The following is a 14,879-nucleotide window of genomic DNA, read 5'->3' on the forward strand; positions in this document are numbered from 1 at the left end:
CACCTAGACAAAAGAGCTGCTCCCACATTTCCTTGGGCACAGCTGCTTGATCTTTCTGAGCTCCTGGTGTGCTGGAGATGGAAACTGATGGCAGGGAAAGCCCCACCCAGAGATGCTGTTGAGGTGAGACTCCCTGCACCTTTTTTTAGCAGAGCACAGGCTCGCATCCACACAAACAAGGAGCACTGGCTTTTCTGCCTCTCGCCACTCCTCCTCCCCACCAGAGCCAAATAAGGAACTCGGCAGTGAATCCTGCACTTCGTAATTTGTGTGCAAACTATGAGAACACAGGAGGCAGAAAAACCTGTTCCCACTCCAGTCATGCCCCACCACCACCCCACTTTCCCAGCTGCATTTGCTCCCCATCATTTGAGATTTCAGGTGTTCAAAGCAGTCTCTTACCAGTCTTCCTTCAGGAGTGATAAATGAGTTTGCATTTTACTGTGGCAGGGCAGACCAGAAATGCCTAGAAATGACGGTGACAAAAAGCCTCAAAAAAGCTAAACCACAGGTTTGGAGGGCCCCTCCTGCCCACAGCAAAGGAATGCTTCAAGACCAGAAGGGCTTTTTCATCTGAAAGGGTAAGGGAAAGGAGTGGGACAATCAAATCTGGTTTCAGTTTATTTCCAGAATTTTACTGTACAAAATATGCAAAGTGTAAAACGGTTTTATGTTTCAGTTTAAAAAACAACAAAATCCCATCCAGCTATAACTTAAGAGAACCCAGCTTGGAACAGAACAATTTACAAGGCTAAACCCACAGTGCATTAATGTCACAGACACCAGGAATTTGCTTACTTAAGTTCACAATTAGAAAAGAACAGAAAGACCATGTACCACTGCAGTTAAAGTCACATGTGCAAAGAAGAGAAGAAAGAAAGAAATGCTGGTTAGTGTCTATTAATTAGAAAACCTTGGCAAAACCCTTCTTACTATACACAGTGTGTGTAGAAAAGGTATTACACAGTGATAAAGGAGGGTGAGGGAAGGGCGTTTTGCTCCCACCCCCTTCCCCAAGACACAATAACGCTGAATCAAAGAAACAGGCACAGGAGAGTGTAAGATTCCTTCACAGTTATGCCTGTTCAGGTAGTGGCCACAGCATCTCCCCACTGTGCACACAGGAGATAACCCCAAGCATTGTCAGCGCTGGTGAGAGGTGCCCGGGAAGCAGCCAGAGAGAGGGAAGGATCCTCTCCCTCCCTCCCTGCCTGGGCAGAGCACACCCAGGGCAGGGCTCCGTGTGCAGCAGGGATAAAACAATGCAGTCTGCTGGAGGAGGCAGAGGGGGAAATGCCAGCTGCACGGCTGGCACGGCGGGGACCCCGCTGGGGACCGGCAGAGCCAGCGCACCGCTCACAGCCGTCGGAAACTGCAGCTTCTGGTCAGCATCCATGGGAGGCAGCAGCCTGAAGGCAGGAGGATGCACACTCCTGTAAGAGACATCATGGCCCAAAGCCATCTCTTTCAGAACAGAAATTTGGGGAGTTTCCTTTTTTTTGTTTTGTTTTCTAAAACCAGCTCAATTCCAAGAGCACTTCCTTCTTAAGGACAGCTGAAACACTGAGCCACCAAGGCTGGCTTGAGGCTTTAAACACATATAATGTGCACACCAGAGGCGGAAAAGCACACAGACACACAGAAGCTGAATGAGAAAACACCTGCACACACACCTCGTGAGCAGCTCTCACACGGCTGGGCAGCACTGAGCCCGTGTGAGGAGCCAGCCTGGGACCAGACTACAGCACTGTTGGCAGAAGACTGCAAGACTTCTTATCCTTTGAAAAGGGCAGAATTACAAGTTTTGGTGAGCAAGATGAAACTGGCTTGAATAGGTTTCCATGTTTAGCAAGCTATGGATCTTTTCAGTTTCTTCAGCAGCAACTGCTGGAAGTGAGCACATCTCAAACAAGACCTTTCAAAGCCACTTATGTGGGGCAGGACCAGCTCCAGATATTCCTTCCCTACAGATTTTGGCTGAACTCAGCAACAGCAGATTCCCAAGGCGTTGCACAGAGAGCGCCATCCCAAAGGAAAAGGTTTGGAGGCTTCATAAGGGTTGGGATTTGTTCAGACCTCCAAACTTGAGCCTTACTGCGCGCTGCCTCCAAGCTTCCAAGTGCAGCCTCATCACCTCCCAGCCCCGCAGATTGCAATGGAGGGGAGTGCTACAATGCTTACACTTCCAAGAGTGCTGCTTGCTCAGCTTCCAGGCGTGGTAAAGGACACTGAGACCCAGGGCAGACTCGCAGAGGCTGAAGTCACACGGCAGATGTGACAACAGCACCTACCCATGCCCAGCTACAGCACTGGCAAAGTATTAAGAGTAATATCTGCCCCTACACTCCTGCAGGGGCAGATAGTACTGCAAGAAATTAAAATATTTCACTTTACAGCCAGGAAAGAGAAAGCCAGCCTTCATGGAAACCCACAGCCATTTCCATCTGCTCTAGAACACTTGAAAGTCTCAGCTGCATCTGGTTTTGCAAGATCTCAGCATGGCTTTGGATTTAGGCTGTAACAAATCTGAGAGAAAAAAAACCCCAAAGCCTTTAAAGTATCTGAGCAGCATACTTGAGTTACAGGAAACATGCCAACATGGAAGAGAGGAGTGGGGCACCACCACTCCTGGCTGGGCAGCACAGCACAGCACCCTATCAAATGGTTCAGCTTCCAGTGAAGGATGTCCAGTGCAAGGATCATCTCCAAGAGGGGCACTGACCACTCCGTCACCAACAGGGCTGTCTTAAAAAATCACTTGAATTCTAATAACCCCCCCACAATTCCCAACCAGGTACAAACATCCACACTGGGACAGAGGAAGAAAAATATGTGCAGGGAGACAGTGCAGGATAGGAGAGGCATTCGGAGGAACAGCCTGCACTTGGCTGGCAAACCCTCCAAGTTGTATTTATGCTCAGCTCTTGGCAAGCTCGGCAGAAGTAAGGGCTGCAGGAATTGGATCAGAGCTTCATTCCCTATGACTCCATTCTTACTCATTAGCTGGCTATAAACAGAGTTAAACAAACCAGTCTGCACTCACCACTCAGTATTTTTTACAGAGTTTGAATTCCTACAGATGCCACAGATCCAACTGTGGATCTCAAAGCACTTGAAAGCAAGTTGAGTTTAGCCTCACAACACTCCAGTGAGGTAGGTATGACAGTGGTCCCCTGATTTTGCAGGGAAAAGGGAAGCAAGAGAGACCCCAAAAAATTTAACCAGAAATACCAGAACAGGGAATATGCAGGAATCATGATTCCCCTTTCAGTCTGTCCTCACCTCTAAGCAGGCTGCACCTCTAAAGAGACCATCTGAGAGAGACCTCTCCTTCAGATTTCATCAGGCAGAGCATTCATGCTGCTGATACAGGGAAGAGCATTTAAGGTAGGAGCTGGCCCCTGTTGACAGTGTCCTTTTTGGCAGCAGGCAGAAAAGGCAGTGCTGAACCACAGCACAAAGATGAAGAAGCAGACCCAGACTGAGCACACACTGCTTCCGTCTGGTTCTCCATGTGTTAAAGGATTTAACAAAATTAAGACATGAGTTTCCTGAGCAGATACTGTCAGACAACCCCTCCTCGTGGGGCAGGGAAAAGGAAAGGGGAAGGAAATCCTGGGAAAGTAGAAAAGTTTTGCAGATGTGCCTGTGACAAGGTGCTCTCACATACGTGGCACACCCAAGCCCTCGGCAAGGTGGTTCTTGTTCTGGCTTCACAGAAACGAGCCAACTCAGCCACAGGCAGTAGCCTCCACACAGGTATTAAGTGTTCCACAGTCTCCCAAGCTACTCCCAGTCTCTCCCACCCTGCTGGTTATGCACATCAGAAAAGCCAGGTGTAGGCATCTTCAGGAGAGCCAAGTGTAAGATACTCTGTTCACCTTCCTTTTTTTTTTTTTTTTTTCTTTTAAAGTAATAAACCAACCTATTTTTTCAAAGTAAAACACTGCAAAGGCCACAGTCAATAAAGGAGTCCTCATACAGACTACCAGAAAGCCTGATCTGCCAAAAAACCCAAACACTGAGCTTAGAGAGGGGAAAACACTACCTACTTCCCATCCTTTAAGGGCAAAGGGCATAATCCCATCATGTGCTGTGCCATCCAGTTTCTTTACAACCACATCTGGCACATTTTCCACAGACTGAAAAGGACCCAGGAGACCACCACATGCTTGTAAGAAAGGTGCAGGAAACTGCAGGTGTCACTTGGATGGGGAATCATCACTTTGGACCCCCACTCACCAGGGTGCTCCCTTGATCCCAAGAGAACTGTTGGACATGCCTCTCCACTGCTGCTGAAGCTGGAAGAGGATGGACCCTCCTGCCCTGTTCCCAGCACCCCTGTTTAAAGTGGCTGCTCCCAGTGGACATCAGCCAGCCCATGCCTGCTGTGAGAAGGGCTGGGAAAGGCCAGAAGGGACATGAGGGGCTGTCACAGCTCTCCTCAGAGGACTGTGCAGGCTGGCAATGAAAGGCACTGACTTACACACTGCTGGAACCAGGGCCTTCTTGGTTAACACATCCATATGGAGGGCAGGCCAGATCCTGCCCGATAAGGAATATTTGCATGGCAAAAGACTGAGCAGAATAAATTGATAATTTACATTCACATGCATCTCAAGGGACCTTCAGATCACTGCCAGCCTTGCAGCTGGCTCCAGTCACTCCATGCTCTGTGCTGGCCATCAGACTTCAGACACCAATTCAGGCTCACCATTAAAAACAAACCTTCCAAATTCAGGTGACTAAATTCACACATGAAAGCTGCACTGGTGGGCAAAGGCAGCCTCACAAACAAAACTGCATCTCGCAGAAGCAGATCCCAATGCTGAGCAGAAACTCCCACAGTACAGCAAGGCCAAGAAAGGCAGGCAGATTTTCAACATTCAGGCATTGTTTGGTATTTCTTAGCTACAGCTGAAGGCGTACGGTGGGGAAGGACTCACTGCAGTGTTTCCAGAGCACAACAGCTCTCCAAAGCAAGTGAATGGGGCAGAGGTCAGCCTTTCCCTGGCTCCTCTCCTGAAGGAGGGAAGTGTTTTTGCACCTCTTTTCTCCAGACGCACTTGAAGCTGGAGAGGGAGGGAACATTCCTGCCTGCACCCGCTTCCCCTCAAAGAGGCTGTCAGACGCAGGGAGGGTCTGTGATTTATCTAAGGAGGAGCCAGCTACTTACTGACCCTGTCCCAGTGCAAATACACAGCCCTTGCAGGTGCAAAAGGAAGCAGCAGTGCCTGGAGAAACATTCAGAAAGCCAGACAGAGGAGACACAGAAAAAGGAAACCTTGGGCCTGCCTGAGAAAGATGCTGACAAGCAGGACAGAGAGAAGCAGGGGAGAGATAACAGGGAGCTGTGACATGAAGAACAACTACAATAACAAGCACTGATTAAGGAAAAAACAAAATTGAAGAGCTGCAAATGGGCTGATCCAGTTCAAGATGAGCAATTTCAGAGAGGGTGAAACCTTCCCATTATACCCATACAGGTCTGGCACTGACAGAAGAGGCACATGGCAAGGAGAAGAAGCAGAATAAAGAGTGAAAGTTCCCTCACACCCCCACCCTTCTCCCCAAGTGAGCAGGGACTGTGGCACCCTGTGCCAGGAGATTTCTGTGGGGAGCAGGTGAGCAATGAGCCCTCAGGAGCAGCCACAGGTGGCAAAGGCAGAGATGCATGGGTGCAGGCATGCACGGTGTAAGGCAGCGCTCCAGCAACAACTCTGACACTGCAGCTGTGCAGAGAAAGAGAGCGTGAGATTTACAGGATGCCTGGAAAGAGGGACAAAGAAAAAAAATCTGTTCTGTCTCCAAGGCTGAGCTAACTGAGACAAGTCGCCCTGTTGCCTCTTAAGATACTTCTTCCTAGATAAGATATCCCAACTCCCCCCTCCCCTTTCCAAATAAAGTGCAGATGGTCAAATATTACTGGTCCATCATCTGCCAGTTTCAGTCAGCATTGGGGAAATTAAACCCAAAAGCACGATATTGAAAAAAACAAAAATAAAAATCTCCCAACAACCCACCCTCAAAATCCCTTAGACTGAAGTCTCAGACTGTAAGCGGAGGACAAATTTATGAGATTTAGGGTCTATGAACTCTTCTGAGAGTTTGATGAAGGGGATTTTTTTCACATTAACAACAAGGCTGAAGTCCAAGCACTTGAGGACAAACACGACGCCGTCTTGTAAGCCGCTCGTGACCGCTTCCTCGCTGACCAGCGTCCACTGCTTGGAGAACCAGCGATCCCTGTCATACTGGAGGGTTGGGCCCGGGTTGAGGTAACGCTCCAGGAATGCCTGCCAAGAGCGGGACACACGTTAGCACCAGCCCCACAACTCTCCCTGCTCTCTTCCCATCCCCAAATACAGCGCCGCGAGCACGGGCTTGCCATGCTGCAAATTGTTTCAGCTTTAACACTTCAGAAGACATCTTCTCCCCAGTCCCTCTCAGCTTTTCAGACCCAGGAGTAGACACAAACATCAGGAGATCCTCTTTCAGTCCATCCCAGCAAGTTTGCAGAGTTATATCCCTGACTTCTGCCATCAGCACAGCCATCTGGCAGCAGTTCAGTAGAGCAGAGGTCATTTCTCCCCTACCAGCCCCATAACCGATCCCGAAACAACAGTCCCGGACAGTGAGACGGGATAGCGGCTCTCCTTCAGGCCAAGCTAAGGTGGTAAACAGACGTCTCCACATTTTCAGCCTGAGGGTGCAAAACTGAAAACAGCATGCAAAATGCCATTTGACCTTGCTTGTATTTTCAAGTCCCTCTGCAATCCTAATGGCAGCAGAAATCCCCTGGCATACCTGGGCAAAGTCTCCGGTAGCTCACAGTGAGAGGGTGCTAAGCCCCATCTCTTGACAGCATTTCTGTTCTAACTGCAGTAAGTCCTGGGTGAATGTCCAGGAATAACCCTTTCCTAGGACTGTGGGGTGTTCTTAGAAAGGAAGGTGGAGCGTGGGAGGGGAATTGTGTAACCTGTTTCCCTTATCATTCAGTCCTTCCCTGTGTCCGCAAGTCAACAGTCACAGCCTAGGCATGAAGCAGCAAACTATGTTTGATCAAGCAGCTCATGAATTAGAAACACTGTCAGAGATTTAGGCAATCATTAGCAGTCCAAAATGCAGCAAGGCAGATGGGGCAGAAAACCAAAAAGATCCTTTGCAGGTTGCCACCTGCATCATTCTGCTTCCACGAGCCAGCTGGGAAAACACCTGTGACTCAAAGCCACCCTTTTAAACATTTATTAAGCATTCCCTTTGCTGAATTGGATTCAAGAACAAATACCTCATAGGCACTTTCAGAAAAACAGAGACAGAAGATGCTGCAGAGGAAATATTACTTCCCCTCAAGACCTGATTCAACCTACACCACACTGGTCAATTCACAGGGAGCAACTATGAAAGCCTTCACTCACCTCCCTTGGTAACTTTCTGTTCTGCTTGCACACAAAGATGTGCCATCCCCTTCTCCCTCCCTCCTGCAGCAGCACTAGAGAATGCATTCATTACCTTTGGTGTCATGTTGTTGGTGATGCAGAAGGACAAGTGTTGCAAGATGCTCTCCATGCTGTGGTACTGCTGCTGGCGGGTGGTGCGAAGGTACTTCTGCAGAGCTCTCGCCATGGAGGGGAAGATGGCCTGGGCTGCTTCTCGGGGGTCCATCATCTCTCCTGGAGCTTTCTGCTGTTCCTCTCCCTGGAGGCGTTTGATGTGAGTGAAAGCCTCTTCCACTGCAACCACGAGCCTGCAACAAGAAAATCAGGACAGCAAGAGTCATAACAAGAAGTAGGACGGGTCTGTGGTTAAGGCAGAGCCTGGGAGTCAGGATTTACAAGGCTCCTATTCCCACCTGCCATCAAGTCACTGCCTGCCACCAATTTACACAAAATCTTCTCTACTGACAGTCTGAGGGACAGACAGCAGCTTTTCCTTCCTTGCCAAAGCCATCCACCAACTGAGGGCCATAAACCAGGATTAAGATTGTAGAGCCCTGAGCACTGCACTTGGTTCTGCCAGCACAGCATAAACATCAGCTACGTGACTCAAACAAGACACAGCTGCCCCTGTGTTTAATGCGTGCCTGAGTACAGCAGTGCCAGCACACAGGACAGGCAAGCACCCCAGGGAGGCTGTGCACACCCCAGTGTCACCCAGGACACAGCCTGATCCAAGACTCTGTGCTCACAAGCTGCTGTCTGCTCCCATTCCCACCAGCTGGGCACAGAGCTCCTGCTGCCCAGCGACTGCCCTGCACCCCTCCACTGAGCAGCAAGGGTGAAAACACTCCTCCACCTTCACTCCTAGCACTGTAGCTTAAGGCATCATCATCTGCAAACCGCTCCCGTGTTGGCACAGGTGAGCAAACACGAAGCCCACACCATGAAAGGGTGTCTTATGACACTCATTCCTTCATACTGGGCTAACTTCCAAGTGAGGGGCTGAGGAAAATACAATAGTGGAAGAGCCACCCAACAGAACTCTTCGGCCCCTTCAGACAGGACTTGTTTTAAACCTAATTTCCTCTCAAGTCCCCAAGGACTGTCCACAATGATCTCAATATCCAATGCATCTTAAATCCAGGGGCAGCTGCCTCACCACAAGCAGAGATACAGCATACTGCATTCAGGCTGTACATGAGGAACAGCATGAGAAGTCCTGACCTTTGCCCATTTTGTTTAATTTGACATGGGGGAGGGTAGGGGTGGAAATCAGTTTTAAACTCCTGGCCTGAAACATCTGGCCTTATCTAGTGACTGACGGTTTCCCCTCTGACTAAACAGATGTTCTAACCAAACTCAGCAAGCACAGGAGATGTGCCCAAGTTAGGATGCTACACTTCATAGAAGGGCAAGTTTAAGTTCCTATTGCTCTGAAGCTGGAAGAGGGCCTAAAAGACAGAGGCTATAGAGCACAGGTCAGACTGAAGCAGGCAAGGAGGGGACGTAGTGCCAGCACTTTCTCAGTGAAACAAACTGCCAAAAGAAAACTCAAAACAAGTCAGCTCCTTCCAGTTATGACACATTCCTTCCAAACACAGGCTCAGTTCAGGGGAGCCTGCCCATAAGTAACTTGCCTCAAACTGTTAGGTATGCTAACTACAGACTGCAATTAGGATCCTGAGTAAACAGGGCACCGTCTTGGGTCACCCCAACAAAGCATCAACTCTGCAGCCTAAGCATGACTGGCAGAAGACATCTATGTTTCAAAATAAAATGTAACTGCTTGTGGTCAAGTCTTTCCTCCTCACCTCATTGAAAGCCAGTCAAACTACTCCTCTGACTAGCCTGCAAACACAAATATTCTCCTCACCTATGAATAGGCAACATCAAGCACTCCACTGATCCTGTCCCTGGATTACTTCAGCTGACCAATCTGGGCATGAGCAAAAATAATGGGATTTCCTACAGCAAGTAACTACAGACTTGTCAAGCACGGGACTGTTCCCTAATCCACGACACTGCATTAGCTTATCTGCCTCGTATACAGGAGCTCAGCTGCATGCACATTCTTCCGATAATTCCAGTTGTGAGCCGCCACCGTCCCTTACGCATCTGCGTTTCACAAGCTCCCTCCCTGGGACAGATTTACAGCCAGCCCTCCGTGCTGGGTTGGGGGTACCCTCCAGGCTCAGCCCCACGAGGCCGAGCCTCTCGGCAGCAGCCGGGACAGGGTGGCTTTACCTGGCCCGGCGTTTCCTCACGCGGCGCTCGTGGTCGGCCTCCTCGTAGTAGAGCTCGTTGTGGCTGGAGTCCCGGCGTCGGGCGGCGGCCGCGATCATGGCCCGGGACTGCCCCGACGCGTTGTTACCTGGGCCTGGGGGACAAGGACGGGCACAGAGGAGATAAAGGCTGTGTCAGTGCCACAGGGCTGGGGCTGGGACAGAGCAGCACCCCGCGGCAGCTGTCACTGTGCTCTGGGGCTGCAGCCTTCCCAGCCAACGCTATAAACCCTTCCCCGGTCCTCGGGAGCTCCGGCAGAAACCCTGCAAGGCAGCACAGGCTTAGAGGGGGAGTTCTGGCACGTGGACAAGGGGAGTTAGTTGGGATGGAGGGTCTCACAATATACACAAAGGCAGAGTGAGGTGAACATGCCAAGGATGCAACTTACCCCCCGTTATATATGCTTTCAGTTTGAAGGCAAGGGCAGCTGGAGCATATCACATTTCAGCATCAAGACAGTGTGAGAGCACAAAAAGTGAGAAGTTGGAAAGAGGAGAGAGACAAACACAAGAACATAATGAGACATGGAGATGAATAAATGAAAGCCAAACTCCACATAGTCATTCACAGGAACGAGAAACAGGATGCAGGGGACAGCAGGGTCACCTTTAGACAAAGCATAGGGTTTCCCAGGAGGGCAGATGCTGTCAGAGCAGCAGTCCCACAGTAGGGTAAGATGGGGTCTGTGTGTGTAATAGCTTCTCATGGCACTCTGAGCAGCACCTGCTATTAGAACTTCTGCTGCTCTTAACAGATCCTACAGAGCCACAGGAACAGGGAAGCTGCAATCTGCTTTGTAACACCCAGTCAGCCCACAGAGCTGTCTACTACAAGACCTTAACTGTGACCTTAAAATACAGTACTAGGTTCTTCAACTCTCCCATGACGCCCTCAGCTCTGGCTTTTCAGGTAGGAAGAGGAAAAAGTGTTGGTGTTGCCCCAGAAGAGTTTACAAACACTTCCATCCAGAGAGAGGGCAGAGGTGGGTCTACCCAGAGCTAAGTGGTAGTCTAGGACTAACTCCAAGCCACCAAGAGCTGATTTGTGCCAAACTCCTCTTGCCCACACCCTCAGCTGGCAGTGGTTAAGGCAAATCAATTGCACAGACACGCTCAAAATCATTCTGCTCAAGCAAGGGCAACTCTTTTTACTTTTTTTTCCTAAAAAGCCCAAACCAGATTCCAAGACAGAAGCATGAAACTCAGCAGTGGGAAGAACAAGCACAAATAGCTTCTTAAGTGTCTAAACATTTCAGACTTTGTTTGACAGCCCTGAAATGGAGGATATGACTCAAGGGAGACACTAGCTCCCAAATTTGGGTTACATCTGTAATTTGCCTCATTGACTACACCTGGCAATGAAAATCCTGGTTTTGAAGGTGAACCTTCCCACTCTGCATAAGAGAGATTACAGCAATATGTTTTTCTTTCCTGGCTGCTGCAGTATCAAATACAAAAGCTGTCAACAAATTAGTCTGCCTTAATAGCATTACTGTCTCTTTACAAGAAGGGTATAACAGACTGTCAAGCTGCCAGGGTAAGCTGCAGCCAGAACTACACTCTGCTTTGTAAGATGGATAGAATCTTCTTAATGACATGCTTCTAAGCATGAGATTTCCACGTCCACAAAGGCAGCAGCATTGCACACAGCGCAACCCAGGCAACTGGTACTGCCCCAGAAGGGAAAGCAGGAGATTCCAGGCCCTGGTAGGCTCACAAGCTTGACACTTGGAAAAGTTGCCAGCCACATCTGCAGCTTGCTTCTGGTTCCTTCTCTTCTAACGAAGCCTCATGAGCTAGCAGCTTCTGAGCCACTCACGCTACCAGTCTGACAGGCTTTCCTTGAGCTGGGGAGTCCCACTGTCCCAGCAGGTGCTGCAGGAAAAGAGAGCATGCCAGCTCCTGAGAAGACCAGCCACCGATCCGAATGGCACACCCTGCAGCCAGCCTGGCAGGCTGTGGGGTCTGAATGGCGTGCAGACAGCTGTGGCATCAGGAGACCCTCACCTTCCCTACACCAGGCCTCACTGAGAGCAAGCAGCTGGAATGAACGATTGCACCTCTAGAAAAACACGGAGCATTTCTGTTTGCATGTCTGGTTGCTTCCCCTCTCCAGCGAACTCAACCAAAAGCAGCACTCCAGGCAGCAGAGGATACATGATGGGCAACCTGTCCTTCCTCTTCCTCTGTCAGGATGGGAATATCTCACTGTAAGGATCTAATCCTCCAATCAATGTAATGGACCCAGGAATGCTGCATGAGGTTGGAGAAGTCTTTAGGATAAGATTTTTGAAACTCACCAAAAATGGAAAAAACTCAAACAAACCAAAAAGGAAAACGAAAACAAAATATTCCACACCTGTAAGGCACTGAAACTTTGCTGAAAGTAAAACAATCATGTCTCATGTTTTTCAATATGACAGGTACTCTTCATATTTCAGTCTCCACAACGTGCACACAGAGCCACCTCGCCCAGCTAAGTCCCTTTAATCTCCTCTTCCCAGCTCTCAAAGCCCTTCAATGCTAACAAATTCATGGGCAGGACGTGCCTTTACTACATTTTGTCACACAACTTCAGCCATCCTTCACCATAAAAGCTTTGCTACTCAGCTCTGACTCCTCCAAAGGAATGTGCACCTCTATGGAGGCTGCTGGGCACACCTCGCTCAACAAGCATGGCTTTCACCGACAGGGTTTAAGAGTGTCAAATGATTAAGTCCAGTTTTTTCACTGCTTTGAGCATCCACACATCCATCCGATTTTCTAAAGCCCCACAGCTTGAAAACGGTTTGCAGAACAAAGCTCAATGGGGATCGTTATCGGTGTTTGAATTTCCATGGCCACGGGTGAGCCAGGCTCATTTAGTGCTGAGACTGCAGGCTGATGAGCATCACTTTCATCAGCAGCTGCTGCTCATACCGCGGCTCCTTCGCCTTCCTGAAGGCTGCATGTGAAAGCAGCACAATAAACGACTGGGGAACTCATTTCAGTTAAAAGTTGCGTTTGTTGTACTATCACAACTAAAGAGATGACCCAAGGGTGACAAAAAGCAGAGGCTGATCGAGACAAGCAGCGGTGCTGAAAAGTGTCAAGCCACATGACAATTAAGCCCGACCCAAAACCTGGCCATTTCACCTGGCAAAGACAAAAGCCTTATTGTGGGCTAAACACATCTGTAAAGTCATCTGGAACTGGCAAACTCAGTGCCGCTAGGAAGATTTCCAGCGAGAGACAAGGACTTGGCAAAGCAAAAAGGTGAGAATGCGTGCATAACAAAGCATAAAGCAAATCCAGCCCTTCCCCATCCCACTCAGTCTGAGAGACTACATTTTACCTCACCTACCATCAACATTGTAGACTTTCAGGCCAGCCATGTGCTTGGCTGCTCGCGATTTGGAGGCTGTCAACAAGGCTGGGTTGTAGACTGTGAAATCTCGGTAGTAATTTTCCAGAACCACCAGTGCAGCTCGTTGGATGCTGGGTAAAGAAGAAAAAACAAAATACGATAAATCCCTTCAGACTGAAATAAACTCTCTTGTTTCCATAAAATATTAAAAAAAAAAAAAGGAAGGAAGAATAGTGATAGTACTCGGAACAGAGCTGTCACACCAACAGGACCGTGCAATACACAGAATATTAATTACGCTCTCTAGGACCTGAAACTTCATTTGAGATGCAAGATAAGTATCTGCCCTCAACAGGAGGATGCCAGGAAATCCCTAAACAAGGGCAGCACATAAAGTGAAGCACTAGGCTGCCTGCAGCACGGGAAATGACAGAAGCAGAGCTCAGCACACCTCGGCAGCGCAATCCCTGTGCTGCAGAGACCTTGCTCAGGCTGCAGACCACAACACCACACGGGTTTTGCTGTAGCTGGCCAGCCTGCATGGAGGGACCAGCTCCGGATGGATGCTTTTCCCTCTGAGTCACTTCCAGCCGCACCTCGCAGCTCCCCGGACCGCCTCCATCCCAGCACCCATAGGAGCGATCTCTTGAGCTTTCACAGCGAGATAAGATCGCTGCCTGAGGAGTACGGCTGCCAGAGACGGGATTACCTCAGTATTGCTTGTTAAATCCCTGGCTAGGGACAGAACGAGGAGCAGTGACACTCCCTCCATCCCTTTGAAGGGATGCCTCTGCATAAAATGACGGCACATGGGAGCAAAACAAACACACGCGCCAGCAGCAGGAAAGGCTCAGCCCAGAGGTATCTCGCTTTGCCATCACTTTGACAACGGAGAGAGAGAGAGAGCGATGTCTGCAGGCACTGCTATCAACAAACAGGGCAGCACTTCAAAACAAGCCCGAGCTCTGGCGCTTAAAGATGCGGGAACAGGACACAGCTCCTCTCTCCATGCTGCTCTGGCTCCGAGCCTCAGCGCGGCACCGGCACTCTCAGCAAATCACCGGGATCACTCATTCCGCCAACGGGAGTCTGCCAAGGAGCCAGACTAAAAGTAATTTTTGTGCCTTCAAAATTGAAATCTAACTGCCAAAACATTTGTTGCCAATTAATCGGAAAGGCCACCCTTACCAACAAGGCCTCGCGGAAGGAAAACAGAAAAGTATTCTCACACATATTACAACACAGGAAGAAAACATTACAAGGACGGTAACGTGGGAAAATAAGACATTAACAAATTAAGCCCTAAATTCAGTGCTCAGCGCTGCCACAGATTCCGCGTGTGTTCCCGGAGGAGCAATTTAAATTTTCCTGTGCTTTGTGCTAATATTAAACTTCTGTATCACACCCAAGTAATTTAAACACACACACTCATCCCACCATCCTCACTCTACAGCTGCCACACTCCCACTCATCAGTGAATTAAGCACAGATGCCAGCCATTCAAGAGATTCTGAGAAAGAAGAACAAACCCAGACTTGTTCACTGAGTAGCTTCATCAGTCAGTATCATGGCACATCACCATTCACTTGCTGTGTACTTTTGAGATGATGAATTTAGCTTTTGAAGCAAATTCCATCATTAGGATTGTTTGGAGGGATCCAGTAGAGCGTTTTAAAGAAGGTTTACCTTTCAGGTGCCACTCCTTCATATTTCCTCAGCTTACATTTGGTGAAAGCACTTATGCACTCAGCTACTGATTTGTGATGAAGAGCCACTACTTAACTAAGGAAACAATTTTCCTTTGATAAAGTA

At 49.1% G+C, this 14,879-nt stretch overlaps 1 protein-coding gene across 1 annotated transcript in view; it reads right to left on the reverse strand.

Moving 5' to 3' along the window:
- Positions 1–603: 603 nt before the first annotated feature.
- Positions 604–14,879, reverse strand: part of VANGL1 (VANGL planar cell polarity protein 1) — a 45,689-nt gene continuing 31,413 nt past the window's right edge. The window contains exons 5-8 of the mRNA XM_041410952.1: positions 13,065–13,198; positions 9,684–9,816; positions 7,513–7,747; positions 604–6,296 (exon numbers count right to left, since the gene is read on the reverse strand). Of these exons, the coding sequence (XP_041266886.1) occupies positions 6,036–6,296; positions 7,513–7,747; positions 9,684–9,816; positions 13,065–13,198 (763 nt within the window). The 3' untranslated portion in view covers positions 604–6,035. The remainder of the gene's footprint in view (positions 6,297–7,512; positions 7,748–9,683; positions 9,817–13,064; positions 13,199–14,879) is intronic.

Source organism: Onychostruthus taczanowskii, unplaced genomic scaffold, assembly GCF_017590055.1.
Source record: "Onychostruthus taczanowskii isolate IOZ18803 unplaced genomic scaffold, ASM1759005v1 scaffold34, whole genome shotgun sequence".
NCBI classification, from domain to species: domain Eukaryota; kingdom Metazoa; phylum Chordata; class Aves; order Passeriformes; family Passeridae; genus Onychostruthus; species Onychostruthus taczanowskii.